Source organism: Nanorana parkeri, unplaced genomic scaffold (assembly GCF_000935625.1).
Source record: "Nanorana parkeri isolate BGI_ZX_2015 unplaced genomic scaffold, ASM93562v1 scaffold129, whole genome shotgun sequence".
Lineage (NCBI taxonomy): Eukaryota > Metazoa > Chordata > Amphibia > Anura > Dicroglossidae > Nanorana > Nanorana parkeri.
In genome coordinates this window covers 1784438-1799309 of record NW_017306397.1, presented here as the reverse complement: position 1 = coordinate 1799309, position 14872 = coordinate 1784438, and the positions used below count along the sequence as shown (strand labels likewise).

Below are 14872 nucleotides of genomic sequence, written 5' to 3'. Positions count from 1 at the left end.
AAAAATACTGAAAGCTACTGGCAGGTATGAAATGCAGGCACCCAAAGGTAACTGCATTAAACCTACAGCAGCTTTCAGATTTCTCTGGCTTGTACAAATGCTAGGTACTTCTGGGTCGTGCTGGATCTTGCTGCCAAGCCCCACCCCACACAATTAGTTTGACCCCTCGTTATGATGGGCTAAAAAGGAATGTGTAGAAAGAGGGGCCGGACAAGCTATGACATTATAAAGAGGTTTTAAAGCTTTGACCGATCAGAGAAGCGAAGAGGATACTGAAAACAGCTATAGGCATATGTGCAGAAACTGTTGAGTGCTTGCAGCGTCCTACCTATCGGCGGCTTTCAGTATTCTTAAAGTGTATGTAAACTAAAGTAAGTGCGGTAGAAGCAAACTATATTTCTCTAACATTAACAGTTATTTTTCTGTACTTGCAGCATGTTTACAGGAATAAAAGCATGGTAAAATGTTAATGTATTCCCGATATTTGCTAAATATGTTTGATTTTTTTTTTTTGTGGGGGAGAGGGTTACATTTTGAAATTAATTTGCAATGGGCATGCGCGTTAACGTGACAGAATCGACGGGGGATAATCAAAAAGTAAAGGCAAAATACATTTGACAGTTTTAATAGAAGTAACTGTGAGCACTTGAACATATCACTCCATATCACACCACATGCAAGATGATACACTGGTATCGTTCAACTCGTTCTGTATTCCTGCAGAGAAAAAGCTTTTCAGCTGCTGTTGAAGCCAGGTGTGCAACACTTCCTTTACCTAATCATCTGAGGTGAACCTGCGAGCGTGGAGCATGTGATAATTGCTTAACGCCAGATCCGTGCTGTATGAAGGGTGTGGAAGAAGTTTGAACCCAAGCTGTTGGACTGTCTATACTGTCGCTGCTGTTGTATGAGGTTATGGATTGTCATAGTGCAGCAGAACTGTTTTGGACAGCATTCCTCTTCTTTCGCTGCGAATTTCAGGTTTAAGTTTATTTTGCAGCAATTCACAGTAATTTGCACTGTTCAGTGTATGCCCATGCGCTTGAAAATGCACAAGAATAGGCCCCTTCATGTCCCAAAACAGAGTTCACATGATTTTCTTGGCTAGGGCTGACTTTTTAATTTCTTTTTCGCTGGAGAAGACTGATGTCTCCACTCCAGGCTTTTGTCTTTTGCTCCCTGGGTCGTATTGATGCACCCATGTCTCATCGCTGGTGACAATTCTCTACAAAATACTCTGATCTTCATACCGTACATCGGGGTGGGGAACCTCTGGCCCTCCAGCTGTAGAGAAACTACAAATCCCATGATGCATTTTTCTTTGCGAGTCATGCCTGTGGCTTTGAGAATCTGCAATGCCTCATGAGATTTGTAGTTTCACCACAACTGGCGGGCCGGAGGTTCCCCACTTCTGCGTACATGGTGCTATGACCATACTGCGCCAACATCAGACAGTGAATTTCAACTGGTTTCACTCCCTCTGCCCAAAGAAAGCACTCTACGGTTCTTCGATGGTGCAATTTCGCAATAGAGCGTGCATTTTTCTGTCCACGTGACAACCACTCCACTAACGTTGGGTGCTGTACTGTGCATGGTTGAACTATCCAACAGGCTGTGTAAATATGCTGCATTGTGGAAACTTCTTTCTGTTCCGGTTACCACGTAATTTATAAATTGCCTTTACTTTTTCATTCTCCTTCGTATTTTAAAGAGGAATTTCAGATTTAGCCAATGTGTGTGTGTGTATACATTCTGCTCGGTTCTTTCCATGCCCTCAATATGTAAAGAAGCTCCCCTGAAAAGCCCAACTACCTGAATAATTAGTTGTTGGCATGAGTTATGGGTTCTCTCTGGAGGTGTGTGAGTGGGAGGGGGGTGGGTTAGTAAAGGAAGAGAGGTATGTTAATTCCATTTCTGGAACATGTTTTTTGCTATTTGTGTGCAGAGCATATACTATATATGTTCATCACCACCTAATGGTAGAAGTGTGAAGCTGCATCTCTAGGGAATCAAGTTATGCAGGGTGTCATCTGTTATTGTATAACTCTAAGCCCTGGTTCACACCTAGGCTTATTGCATATGCGCGTCTGTCGTGCGTTTTTTTTTACCGCGATTCGCAGTAAAAAAAATCGTGCGACAAACGCTCGTTTCCGAGGGCTACTTGGCTGTATCCCAATGGAAACACGCAACAAAAACGGCCCAAAGTAGTACATGTACCTTTTCAGGCGTGGGCCGTTTTGTAGCGCATTAGGGACGGGCTGAAATACGCCAAGGTGTGAACCAGACCCATTGAATACAATGGCATTTAGATGTTTGAGCGTTTTGTAGAGCGTTCGTCGAGCGTAGAACGCGCTACAAAACGTTCAGGTGTGAACGAGTGCTTAAGGTTTCTCCAGTGAAGTGCAGTGGAGGATGGGAAGCCACACAGACATGCTACATTATTTTTTTAAATCTTGAGCTGTGTGGAATAAGAAGGCACATTCCTTGGACAATTGCATGCACCTGATGCCCAAAGACTAGGTTATCCTTAGCCTGGTGGTTCACAAATCCACCCCCGGAGTCAGAAAATCCTTGTCAGTCTGGAAGATTCTCAGGACAAACGCCAGTCTGACTGAAGATAAGTACTGGACTTCTTTTCAGTGCAGGGGACTTGGTTGCAAGAGGAAGCTTGTCTCTCAGTCAACACATTGGAACTCTGAGCAATTCAGTTATCCCTTGAATGATGCACCTCTCAACTGCTAGGTCATCAAACCCAGATGCAGTTGGACAATGCCTTAGCAGCAGCGTAAATAAACCATCTAAGAGAAACTAGAAGCCTCGCTGCTCAAAGAGGAGCCGACCATTTTCAGACCTGGGTGGACCTTCACATTCCAGCCCTGTCTGCCATGATCATTCCAGGCAGGTAAAATTAGCAGGTGGACCTCTGTCACAGGTGGGGAACACCGATGTAGATTTCATGGCTTTCAGATGCAGCCACAAAAAAGATTTTTTGCAGGGCCAGGGATTTTCGAGCCATAGCTGTCAATGCTGATGTGTGATCAATTCAACCCGATCTACACTTTTCCTACTTTGAACCTATTTTGCAGAATCAAAACATAGGGTTTTTTGGCGATACATTGAACTTGCCTGGGCAGATGTGGTGCTCGGACCTCATCAGACTCCTGGTAGAATCTCTGTTGGCTCTCCCAGATAGGCCAGAACAAGTTTACCACCCTGATCACTGGCTTTAACAGTATGGCTGTTGGACAGGGCCCTATCTGCATCTGTTATTCCTATGCTCCTAAAATCTAGGAAATCCACCACTTGCAAGGTATACCATCACACTTGGAAAGCCCAATTGGTATGGTCCTTTCTCCAGTCTGGAGTGGATCAACATTTGGCCTCAAGTATTATCAAAGGTCAATTCTCCTGATTTTTTTTTTTCAAAGACCACTTGCCCATTTATTTCTTGGCGAAAGTCTTTGCATGAGCTGCTCACATAGCTCACCCTGTACCACCATGACTCCATTGGATCTCAACCTGGTTCTGTTGGCTTTTTAAAAGATGCCCTTTGAACCTATCAGAAATATTCCTCTGTCTACTCTCACTCACAGGGTAGCCTTCCTCATTCAGAGTTTCTGAGTTGGCAGTTTTGTCTTGCATAGAATTATTTTTGATGCTACACAGAGACAAGGTTGCCTTGAGACCCAGGGCCTCTTTTCTCCCAAAGGTAGTTTCTTCCTTTTACTTCAACCAGGAAATGGTTCTAACCTTTCTGCTTCAACTCAAGGAAGTTTTGTTCCATTGTTTGGATGTGGTGCAAGCGGTTTGCGTTTACCTCTTGGCTACAGAATTATTTTTGACGGAATGACTTACGTTTTATCATTCTTGAGGGTCCCTGTAAGGGACTATTTGCCTCTCGCTCCACCCTTTCAAGGTAGCTTAAGCAGCTCAGCATTCCTATAGACTTAAAGACAAGGTTCCACCATTTGCTGTCAGAGCATCTTCAACTAGATCAGCTTTTCAGCATCAGTCATCTGTTTCTTAGATTTGCCAGGCTGCCACCTGGTCTTCTTTTTGCACTTTCTCTTGAGTTTTACCAAGTGGATGTTTAGGTCACCTCTGCTGCCAGCTTCAGAATGCAAGGTCCTTTAGGCGGTGAACTTCAACTAGCACCATGTTACCATGGTGTTTTCTCCAGGCCTGTTAGCGTATAGTTGCTCTGTTGCCCATCCCTCAGTTGGACTGCTTTTGGTATGCCCCAGTTCTCAAAGAGTCCTTTGATTAAGAAAACAGGATTTTTGACTTACTGTAAAATGCTTTTTTTGGAGTTTCTTGGACCTACCCCTCTGTTTTTAAAAAGCCACTGCTAGTACGGCTTTTCCGCAAAACTGAAGCACCATAGGAGGGATTATACCTGGCTGACAGTTTGTTTGTCAGTGTCCAGTTTCCAGTAGGCAACAGTATAACCCAGTTGTCTGTGGATCCTACTGATCCCGTGTCCCTTAATGAACTCCAAGAAAAGTTGTTTTTTTTTACTTGGACTGTAAATTAAAGTTGAAATTGTAGTCCATCTTGGGAGTGAGCTTGGAGTGGTGGCTACTTTACAACACACAGACAGGGACCATGAGTAACATACTACACACGTCCTGTATACTTAGATTATGTTTTTTTTGCCCATGTGTAGCATGCTCATTGTCCATAAATGATTAAATAAGTGTGATTTTTGTTTGGCTAGCCCATCTATTTTTTGGATGAGTCTCTGCCTGTAGTAGTGTGTGATTAATATCAGTTTATGAAATGTCAGTCTGGTGGGTTGGTAATTTTTATTCAGTTGTCCCTTTGAATTGTTGTGACATGACAGAGAAAACAAAAACTTCATTATTAAAAGCGGTAGGGAAAATGAATCATGAGGGAAGGAAGTATTTGTCACATCAATGGAAGAATAAGGTAATTCAGAAATGTCTTTCTACCACTCCAGGTGATTACAGATCATATTTTATATTTGCCGGATTTTTGTTCTTTCTGTATTGTTGATTAATTATCTTGTTCTTTGCTTTGTCTTAAGGAACCAAAGGATCGTCTTGGCTGTCATCCACAGACAGGATTTGCTGATATCCAAGGCCATCAGTTCTTTCGTAATGTTGATTGGGACCTTGTAAGTGCTTGGTTATTTTGTTAGACTAATTTTATATACTGTTTATATACTGCAGTAAATAGTATTCATCTATAGAAAACCCGTGTCCCTAGATATAAGAACCTTTTCACAGAGTATATATTTTGAGATATATATATATATATTTGATCATTACATTACTTGCCATTACTTGGAAAATAAGTTTAGGCTATTTATAAGGTGTATGGACAGCTTTCCCATTTTTCGTTTGGAGAAAACAGCCTCGTAAAGTATTTTGTAGATACATTTTTAAGTTATAGAGGTTTTCCTCCCCTTTAATGTATAGAGAATGTAAAAGATATGTCTTTCTGGACCATTGAGGAACACATTAAGTATTTGCCTTTCAGGTAACACTGCTGCCTAAAGGAGGATTGGACACACTGTCAAACAAAAAAAAAAACCTGTAGGCCAGCCCAGGATAACCCTTCCCACTACCAGCTTGCCTCAGTTTTGCGAGGAGGAAGTACCTCCTAATTTATTTTTTTTACACGATTGATCATTTGCCCATGTCCTTAAAAGATTCTGGGCCATCAGCCGCAATGATTCTGAGTTGCTCCAGTCCTTGATGATGAGCTTGCCCTAGAGCAGTCAGTCTTCTTCAATAACTCCCAAATTATAAGAGACCGTTTGTGACTTTTAATAATTGCACACCACTCTAAAACTAAAGGATCAGCCTGTTGCTTCTACCTGTGCTGTTTCTAGGCCTGTGTCATTTTAAAACTCCTAAGGCTATAAAGACTTTCCCTTTGCACCAGATTCTCCATGGAGATTGGAAACGTCCTGACAAGCTGTTTTCACCCCCTAAACGCTTAATAGCCTTATATCCATTTAGAGAGAATTTTGTGCATAAGTGGCCTATTCCCGTTATGGATCTGGCAGTGGCCCGCCTTAAGACGCCGCTTACTATTCCTGTAGAAGACACGCCGGTTTCTACGGGACCAGCCAACAAGCAGTTGATAATCCTTTCTAGAGCTCTGTTCTCCATGCTAAAGTTCTGGACTGCGGAACTCATAAAAAAAGGTTTGATCGGCATGGTCCCTTTGAGGGACAGTGTCTCTTTGGACTAGCTTTTGACTACATCATCGTGGATGCTACTGGTGGCAAGAGCACCCATCTTCCTCAGCAGAAGTCTAAGGAACAGATTGCAAAGTCTTTTCCCTCCTTCTCTGTTAAAGAAAAGTCCCTTTTGTTTCTCCGCTACTTTTAACTTGTTGACAGCCCCCTAGCACCCCCTCTTTCTGGAGTAGGGAACGCTTGTTAACCTTTCTAGACACTTGGATAGCTTGTCACATCAATGGAAGAATAAGGTAATTCAGAAATGTCGTTCTACCACTCCATGTGATTACATATCATATTTTATATTTGCCCGATTTGTTCTTTCTGTATTGTTGATTAATTATGTTAGATGCTTGGGAGCTGGAGGGTGCGCAGGAGGTGGTATCCCAGGTCTACAAAATGGAATTTTGCTCCCTGCCTCCTTCTTGGTTGGCAGTCTCCAATCTCCCTGTGTCACTGCTTAGATTAGCAGATCTCCCTTTTGCCCTTTTGGATGAAGGTATCATTGCCCAAATTCGGGTGGCAGTACAGTTTCAGGGGTTTCACTACAAACTGTTCACCGTCCCAAATTCTGGATCTTAAAGCTCTGAATGTCTTCATTTGAATCAAAATATTCTGCATGGAATCTCCCCAACCTGTCTGGCTTTGAGCTGCAAGCAGTTGGACTTGTTTTTATTTGTAGTGTTGCCCAATCCTTCGTTGGACTGCTTTTGGATGTTCTGAATTTGAAAGCCTTCCAGTATCCATCAATATATCAAAGAAAATAGCATTTATTAATTTTTTACTCCCAATAAAATCATTTTCTTGAAATCTATTGAGGGGCACGGGCCCCACCCCTCTGTTTATGACCATGCTCTCAGCACTGCTTTACTACAAAACTGAAGCATGCTGGTAATAGGTGGGGTTATCCTAGGTTGGCCTACAGGTTTTTTTATTGTCCAGTCTCCTCCTAGGTAGCAGTAGAACCCAAAGGTTAAAAACCACCTGCATCCCTCAGACCCTGTACAATTGTCTTGTCTGCAGCTCAGAAAATAAATTTTCCCTTAATTTTCACACTTTAAAAGTTAATAGACAATGCTGCCACAGCAGCCTACCTGTGCCATATGTACTTGGGCATCTAACCATCCCTTCTTGTTGCTGACTTTGCAATCAAGTGTGCAGGTAGCTAGCTACCTTAGCCTGCAATTGTCCCCATGCATACTGAAAGAAAGCAGATCTGCCTTTGGCTACTGCAAGGAAAGCTTAGGGGAATCCCCATTCAGAGTCAGTGGGGTTAGATTGTTTCAGTGCCACAAAACTAATTTTTAATGTGAAATTGATTCCTAAAGATCCTGGAAGATCATAATAAAGACTCCAAAGTCCGCTTTAAGGGGGTTTCTAACACTTGCTGGTTGTTTACTGCCAGGATCTGGTATGGGAGTAATAAAAGGGTAATTTTTTACTTCCTGCTTTTGTGAACTTTGAACATTTTCAAGATGAAATGAGGGCTTGTTTGGAATATGTAACTTTAGGCTCCGTTCAGACATTACCTGTTTTCGCGTGGAAACGCGCTAAACATAAAGAATAATTCTTTCCAATGGGTATTGTTCACACTAGGGCGACCTCCACACGGTACAAAACGCACGTCCCACAAAAAAGTCCAAGCGTGATTTTTCTGGGTGGATCCTGCACGTTCTGGATATAATAGCATAATCTGCACGTATTTTTGTGCGCTTTTGTGCCGCGCAGGAAACGCTACCGCTATGTATGAATGGAGCCTTAGCATGCTTGGTCTGAGCACAAGTTAACTTTAAAGCCGATCCCTTCTTCTCTTTTTTTTTTTTTCCCCCCACCATTGCTGTTCTCACAATGCTAGTAAATAAGCTGCTATTCTGAACTATGTTTTTTATATTAAAAAATGTAATGTTTTATGTCCATGTCACACTAGCAGATTTGTAGCGGCTACAGATCTCCTTTCTTTGGTGAACTGTAACAAGCTACAGAGTTTCTGCTGCAGCGGTTGTAGAGGGATTTTGATATTAACCATATATTTCATATTAATACATATAAACACTAATATGAAAAGTATTATGGTTAAATTACTAAAGGTTTTAGCCTTCCAGAGCATTTCACATATAATAAACACATTTAAGATGAATTCTCTACTTTCATATTAACCATGTATTGTAGAGAATATTAAGTAGGTAAACTGATAAGTCCTGCATTTATATAAAGCACAATTAATCATGTCCTGACTTTTATAGTGGAAACATCATATACACAAATAATACATATATGAGTTGTATGAATAGGCAACATGTGGAACATTTAGCCTTGTGGGTCGATGTAACTAGAGTTCATGTAGAACATTTAGGCCTTATAGGTTGAGGTAACAAGAGTTCAATAACGGTCATAAACATGTTTTCTGACCTTGGCTTAAGGAACAAAAGGTTAAAAGCCAAGACAGCAGTCATCTAACCTTGATGTGGGGGAGTCTTATCAAAACAAGAGGATCCATCTAATGATCTTGGCACAAGCAATATTATCTGATTTTTTTTTTTTTTAGATAATTCAATGTAATATATGGTTCTGTTGTTCAGATCCTTTTAAAAAGGGCTTGCTATCCATTCTCCATTTTTCTACTTCACTGTACAGTGCATAGTCATGCAACTAAAAATCGCTGGTGTGCCATGATCCTCAGCAGCTGCATTGGATAACATGAGTAACTACTTAAGCTGTAGAGCTACAAATCGCTAGAAACTTCAGCAACACAGTTCGTTTATTTACTTCAATTCAATTTTTCCTAGCAACTAAACTGCTGCTTGAAAATTGCCTGTGTGACATTGGCCTTGATCCAGTAACAAAAGAGTAGACATAGTCTGCGCTGATGCACATTTATTGTTAAAGAGCTCCCAAGTATAAAGGACTGTAGGAGGTGTCATATATTAATTAGGCTTGGCTCCATGTGAGTCTTTTGCAAGTGTAGCTGTACTGTTTCCCAAATGCTTCTGGTCCTTGTACATTACTTGTAGAAATTCTGTTGTGCTGAATACTGCAGCACAACAGAATTGTACTGTATAGAGATTAGTGTTAATGTAACAATACTGCGGTGCTGAAAGTGGTGTTTTGTAGCTCTTATCTTACAAAACATGCCACGGAGGCAAGTGTAATTAAAGCTGAACTCCAGCCAGACATATAAGATTTCATTTATTGCAACACTGTATTCATTAATACAGCATAAAATATTTTTGTTTAAATGCAAGCAGTGTAGTTCAAGTACCTGAATTAGTCTTGGCATCTGTGTCTTGCAGTCTAATGTACAGCAACGCTATAAAAGGGGAGGTAGAAGCATCACAAGGAACCAATCGGGTGTGTTGCAATGCCAGAAGCATGCTGATATGAGAAGAGCGCAAAGTAACAGAGATGAGCGAGCTCATCAGTGTGCTGCTTCTCCTTTCACTGTCCAGTCACAGGGTTGGGGAGGAGACCTGTAAGTGAAAGTAAACTGAAGTATGGAATGATCAGGTCCCCTCCCTGCCAGAAAGGACCGTTGTGTGGTTGAGCTGTGCAAATTTCAGGAGTGAATGGACAGAAATGCAAATCCTCTGGTATAGGTATTTCGTCCAGTACTGCCTGGAGTTAATGTTTAAGCCGTTAATTACTCTTCCTGGATTTCTTATTTAAACATATAGCAGCGGTTATTATATGTTGTATATTGTAATAAACTAATATTTTGTTTCAGATGGAACAAAAACAAGTGGTCCCTCCCTTCAAGCCAAATATTTGTGGAGAATATGGATTGGATAATTTTGATGCACAGTTCACTAATGAGCCTGTTCAGCTCACCCCCGATGATGAGTATGTTATCTTACTGTTCTGTCTGTACTGTGAGAAGCCACTTTTATACTTCCAAAAAGGAATTGAATAAAGTTGTTGAGTTAAAACTATGCTTTCATGAGAGTAACACGGAGGCTGCCAATTGTTGACCTTTCCTACTGAAAATGTTTGTTGGCCTTCTGGCCCATCTGCTTCCCCTTGAAGTGTGCTGGTGAGGATTTATGACTTTCCAGAGCTGCATACATGTCCCAGGTTATTGACAACAAAAGAATTGATGCCAGCGTAATATTCAGGCAACTAGCATTTTTAGGAAGAGGTCAGCAATGGCAGCCTCTGTGTTTCTCTCATAACAGGTTTACTTTACAGGATTTCTGACAAATTAGTAGTTAAAAATCAATCTGACATTTTGTACTTACCCGTTTGATTGCTTCATTCATTGTCAAACTCTCTAAAGTCTACGGAAATGCTCAAAACTTGGGTAGATCAACCAAAGGGACTTGGCTCCAGATTTAAACTAGCAGTACAAGGTAGGGTGGAGAGCAATGTTGTCATAAGATCCTTGCCTTATTCTGTTTCACCAATCAGTGTTTGCTGCTGTTCTCCTACAAGGGAACACAACACTGAGGGTTTTTCAGTGTGGTTGCTATTATTATTATTATACAGGATTAATATACAAGATTTATATAGCGCCAACAGTTTGCTCAGCGCTTTACAATATAAGGAAGACATTACAATCACAATACAATTCAAGACAAGATGGTAAGGAGGGACCTGCCCCTGAGGGCTTACAATCTAAAAGGGAGGGGCAAGTTATACATGAGCAGGTATCTGTGTGGGGATGGATTGTTTGAGAATGTGATGGTTGAGCGGTTAGGTTGAAGTGGGATAGGCTTCCCTGAAGAGACAAGTCTTTAGGGAATGCCTAAAGGCAGTCAAGGTGGGAGATTGATGGACAGGTTGGGGTAAAGAGTTCCAGAGGATGGGAGAGACTCTAGAGTAGTCCTGGAGGCGAGTATGGGAGGAGTTGACAAGGGAGCTGGAAAGGAGGAGGTCTTGTGAGGAGCATAGGGGACAGTTAGGGTGATATTTTGAGACAAGGTTGGAGATATATCCGGGGGCAGAGCTGTGGATGACTTTATAAGTGATTGTTAATATTTTGAATTTTATCCTTTTGGCTATTGGAAGCCAGTGCAGGGATTGGCAGAGGGGGGATGCAGACACTGAGTGGTTGGTCAGGTGGATAAGTCTAGGAGCAGCATTCATGATAGACTGAAGGGGGATATCCTGTGTAGTTCTAGCCTGTTCTATTTGAGCACATATGTCGCTTGGTAACAACACAGAAGCCAGCTACCTTTTCAGCTTGCCATTATCGTAAAAGGGTGCTCAAACATGGAGGAAGCAAGATAAGCTGGTGCTTCATCTGGGAGAGGGCTGTCACATAAGCTTGTATGCATGCCTCTGTGTATTTTTTTTCTTATGGATTGAGGAGGAGGGAGTAATCGGACAAAGTTTTCTACCTACACAATATGTTTTTTCATGAGATCAATCTGCCAGGAGTGATGCCCATATTGGCTGTCTGCCTTGTTAAAATCACCTACATGTTCTTTGTGTGTTTTTTTAAAATTTATTTAATGTATCGGTGTATATACGTTTCATTGGGTTCTGATTGTGGATAGAACCAAAACAGATCTTCGATCCACATAGCTGCATTCACAGCTTTAAATGTCATGGGACATTGGTTGCAGAATCACACAGCTGTATCCGGTGTGCATTCACCACTCATATTACATAGCATCCATAGTAGAGGACTGCTGCATTCACTTGTACATTGTAGTTACTTGCTTATAATTATATTTTAAGCTGCTGGCTTGTGTGAAATAGCTCAGGGGGAGATTGCATTAATAAAGAATCCTGGTGATGAAACTTCTGCTGTACAATCAGCTTTTCAGCCCAAGTTTTAATACATATGCCAGGTAAATAAAGCACACAATATCCGAGCTGTGAACTCAGCTGTTCAGTAATATAATATCTCCTTTGGAGAAGGTGGGAGTTTACAAGGAAGTGACTTTATGGAAAGTCAGGTTACCAGAGCGAGGGCTGCTGGTATAAAACACTGACTTTATAAGATGAAACCATCTAGAAGTCAATGATTATCAAGGTCAGAGGTAAAAAAAAAAAAATTTATGAACAATAGACTCAGAAGATGGAAAAGGGATTCATTTACTGTATTGCAGTATGTAAAATATATATTGGAGCAATGTGGCTTGGGGTAGCATTGTAGTTTAATTTAAATGAGAAATGAACAAATGGAGTGCATGTGAGCGAGTCTTTCCCTATAAAAATACATAATTTCCCTGGGACTATCCTTTATACCAGTAATTGCCCCAACTAATAAAAGCTTGCATCTCCTTCCCCTCGGATCTCAATAACAGGCCCCCCCATGTAGTGTGATTGCAGTATATTTCTCACCCTGCATTTACAGCTCATTAAAGAAATTCTCTCGTCTTCTAACAGGGATGCGGTGAGGAAGATTGACCAATCTGAATTTGAAGGTTTCGAATATATCAACCCACTCTTGATGTCTGCTGAGGAATGTGTATGATGGATGGGACAGCTCAGCGAGCCTTCTGCCCTGTGCAGAAGCTGGACCTCAACCTGCTGAAAAGAAATCTCCTCCTGCAGCCAGCAAACCATAGTCCATCATGGGCACCTGTGCTCTCTTGTACTTGGGGATTTAAAACTGTCAGTCTAATGTGATATATTTAACAGCTGAACATAAATGTTTCAGTGGTTTAATATGTTTTCCTTTTTGTTAGTGCTCACTCTGTCTTATGGATAGAAGTACAATATTCTACATTATATCATAGTGGTTATTAAGGGAAAGGATCAACTGTTTTGCCTTTGGCCTTCAAATATAAATTGATTAGCATGTGAATATTATGCCATTTTGCCTTCCGTGTACCATCATACACTTATGGATAGCCCTGCCCACCCAGGCACCCTAATTATTACCAGATCGGGCATTCATTAACAGGATTAGCTCTGAACGATCACGATTCTTGGGTGTTGAGGACAATGGACATTGCTTTAAGGTTTGCATCGGTCATCTGGTCAACTCCTACCTGAGTCTCAGATTTTAACCTGATGTGCCCAGTGCTTCTCCAGTTAAAATGATGATGGCTAGATAATGAATTTGGGTGGTACACTGCGAATAGAAATGCTGTGACATGTCATAAAATGCTGCTTCATTTAATCTTCATAATGTAAGCAGCAGTAGTTTAGGAAAATCCAGACTACACTCCTTTTAGAGTGGTAGTTGGCACCAGTAGGTGCGGTTTGAACTCGCTTCATTATGAACTCCTCTTGCAACTCTACAGACCCTTTATGTTCCAAAGTGTGCAAGCTCTTAAAAACCATGGAAAGGTGTAAACATTGGTTAGGCTCTGTCTTAGTACTTTGAACTACATCTAATTTGTTCAACACTCTCTTGCCAGAATCCTAAATTAGAAACTAGATCATAATCTCATAGCGTTGTTTCTGAACTTGGCAACATAAATCCATTGTCTTTTTAGAAGAAATAATCAGGATAGTTTAAATGGAAGGTAAATGCCTTGGATAAGAGACGGCTATGCAAGTTACAGATCAATGGCTTATTAAATGTTAATCAATCAGGAATAACCCAGAGGAGATTAAAAGAAATATTCCAGCAAAGACCACTCATGTAACATTTTGATTTTAATGGTCACTTACCAGAGCAGATGTACAAGAAAAATCTATGTATTATGGAATTCGGTTTCCAGTTGCCTGTGATATTTATGATCGTTGCAATCTTTGTAGCGCATAAAACAAATTGGGCTGAAAAACCAAGAATTTAAGGGAAAGTAATGACAGCCAGTTCAGTTGTGCCTCATACACACATTCACATTCCTACATGGCTAATTAAATGCTAAACTAAAGTCTTTACTATGAGAGATTTGTGAGCTGCATTAATAATCCCCTTTAAAACACACTCAATTATTTCATGCAGCTGTAATGAAATCACAAAGGGAACCCTAGAGAGAAAAGTGGTTTAGTGCTGATCTTCTGTATATTGGTGCCAAATTCATCAGCTATACATTTCTCTTCACTAAATATACAGAAATATTTGTAATTTTGAGACTTTGACTATGACGCAACTTTGTTGCCTTCTTTTTTTAAATGTAGTTTACGTTTCATGTGGTGGAATAGCTTTTGAGTGGCTTATGTAAACACTCACATTAAAGAAGAATTCCACAGTGTAGATTCAGTATCAGGATTTGATGAACAGAAAACACGGTTTAGTTTCCGTCACAGAGATGTTCCATGGATTCATTGCTAATCCCATGCCTCATATTTTTTTTTCCTTTTATTATGGTCAGGACTAAAAATGTTAAAGTTTCTTTATTGTTCATTGAGGGACACGGCTAAATTCGGTTATCCAATGGGTATCTTTTGCTGCTGGTTCCTGGATGCAGCTGTGTCTCTTAATGAACTCGGAGAAATGAATTTTATGATTAGTACACAATTTCGGCCTTTTCTTTGTTTTTGTCTGGGCTGGAGCCTTTCTTATTTACATGTTTGCCACGGTAGGCTTACTTGCTTTGCTGAGAAATACAGAGCTCAATAGCTCAAGTTCCAATTTACACACAGCTGAATGAGTCAGAGCAGTGATTTATCTACCTTCTCTCCACATTCCTTCTGCTGTATACAGAGAGCTCTCTACAAGTTTGTCTGAGAGAGGGAAACGGAAGGCATACAGTTGCTGGTGTACTCTCAAATTAAACCCATAATGCTCTGTGAATCATATGTTGGTGGAGATTTTTTATA

The 14872-nt window shown here is 40.8% G+C and overlaps 1 protein-coding gene across 4 annotated transcripts in view; it reads left to right on the top strand.

Moving 5' to 3' along the window:
* PRKCI (protein kinase C iota) overlaps positions 1 to 12967 on the top strand; it is an 83343-nt gene extending 70376 nt beyond the window's left edge. For all 4 annotated transcript variants that reach the window (XM_018553761.1, XM_018553763.1, XM_018553760.1 and 1 more), the window contains 3 exons: positions 5048 to 5137; positions 9933 to 10048; positions 12542 to 12967. In XM_018553761.1, the coding sequence (XP_018409263.1) occupies positions 5048 to 5137; positions 9933 to 10048; positions 12542 to 12629 (294 nt within the window). In that variant the 3' untranslated portion in view covers positions 12630 to 12967. The remainder of the gene's footprint in view (positions 1 to 5047; positions 5138 to 9932; positions 10049 to 12541) is intronic.
* The last annotated feature ends 1905 nt before the right edge of the window (positions 12968 to 14872 follow it).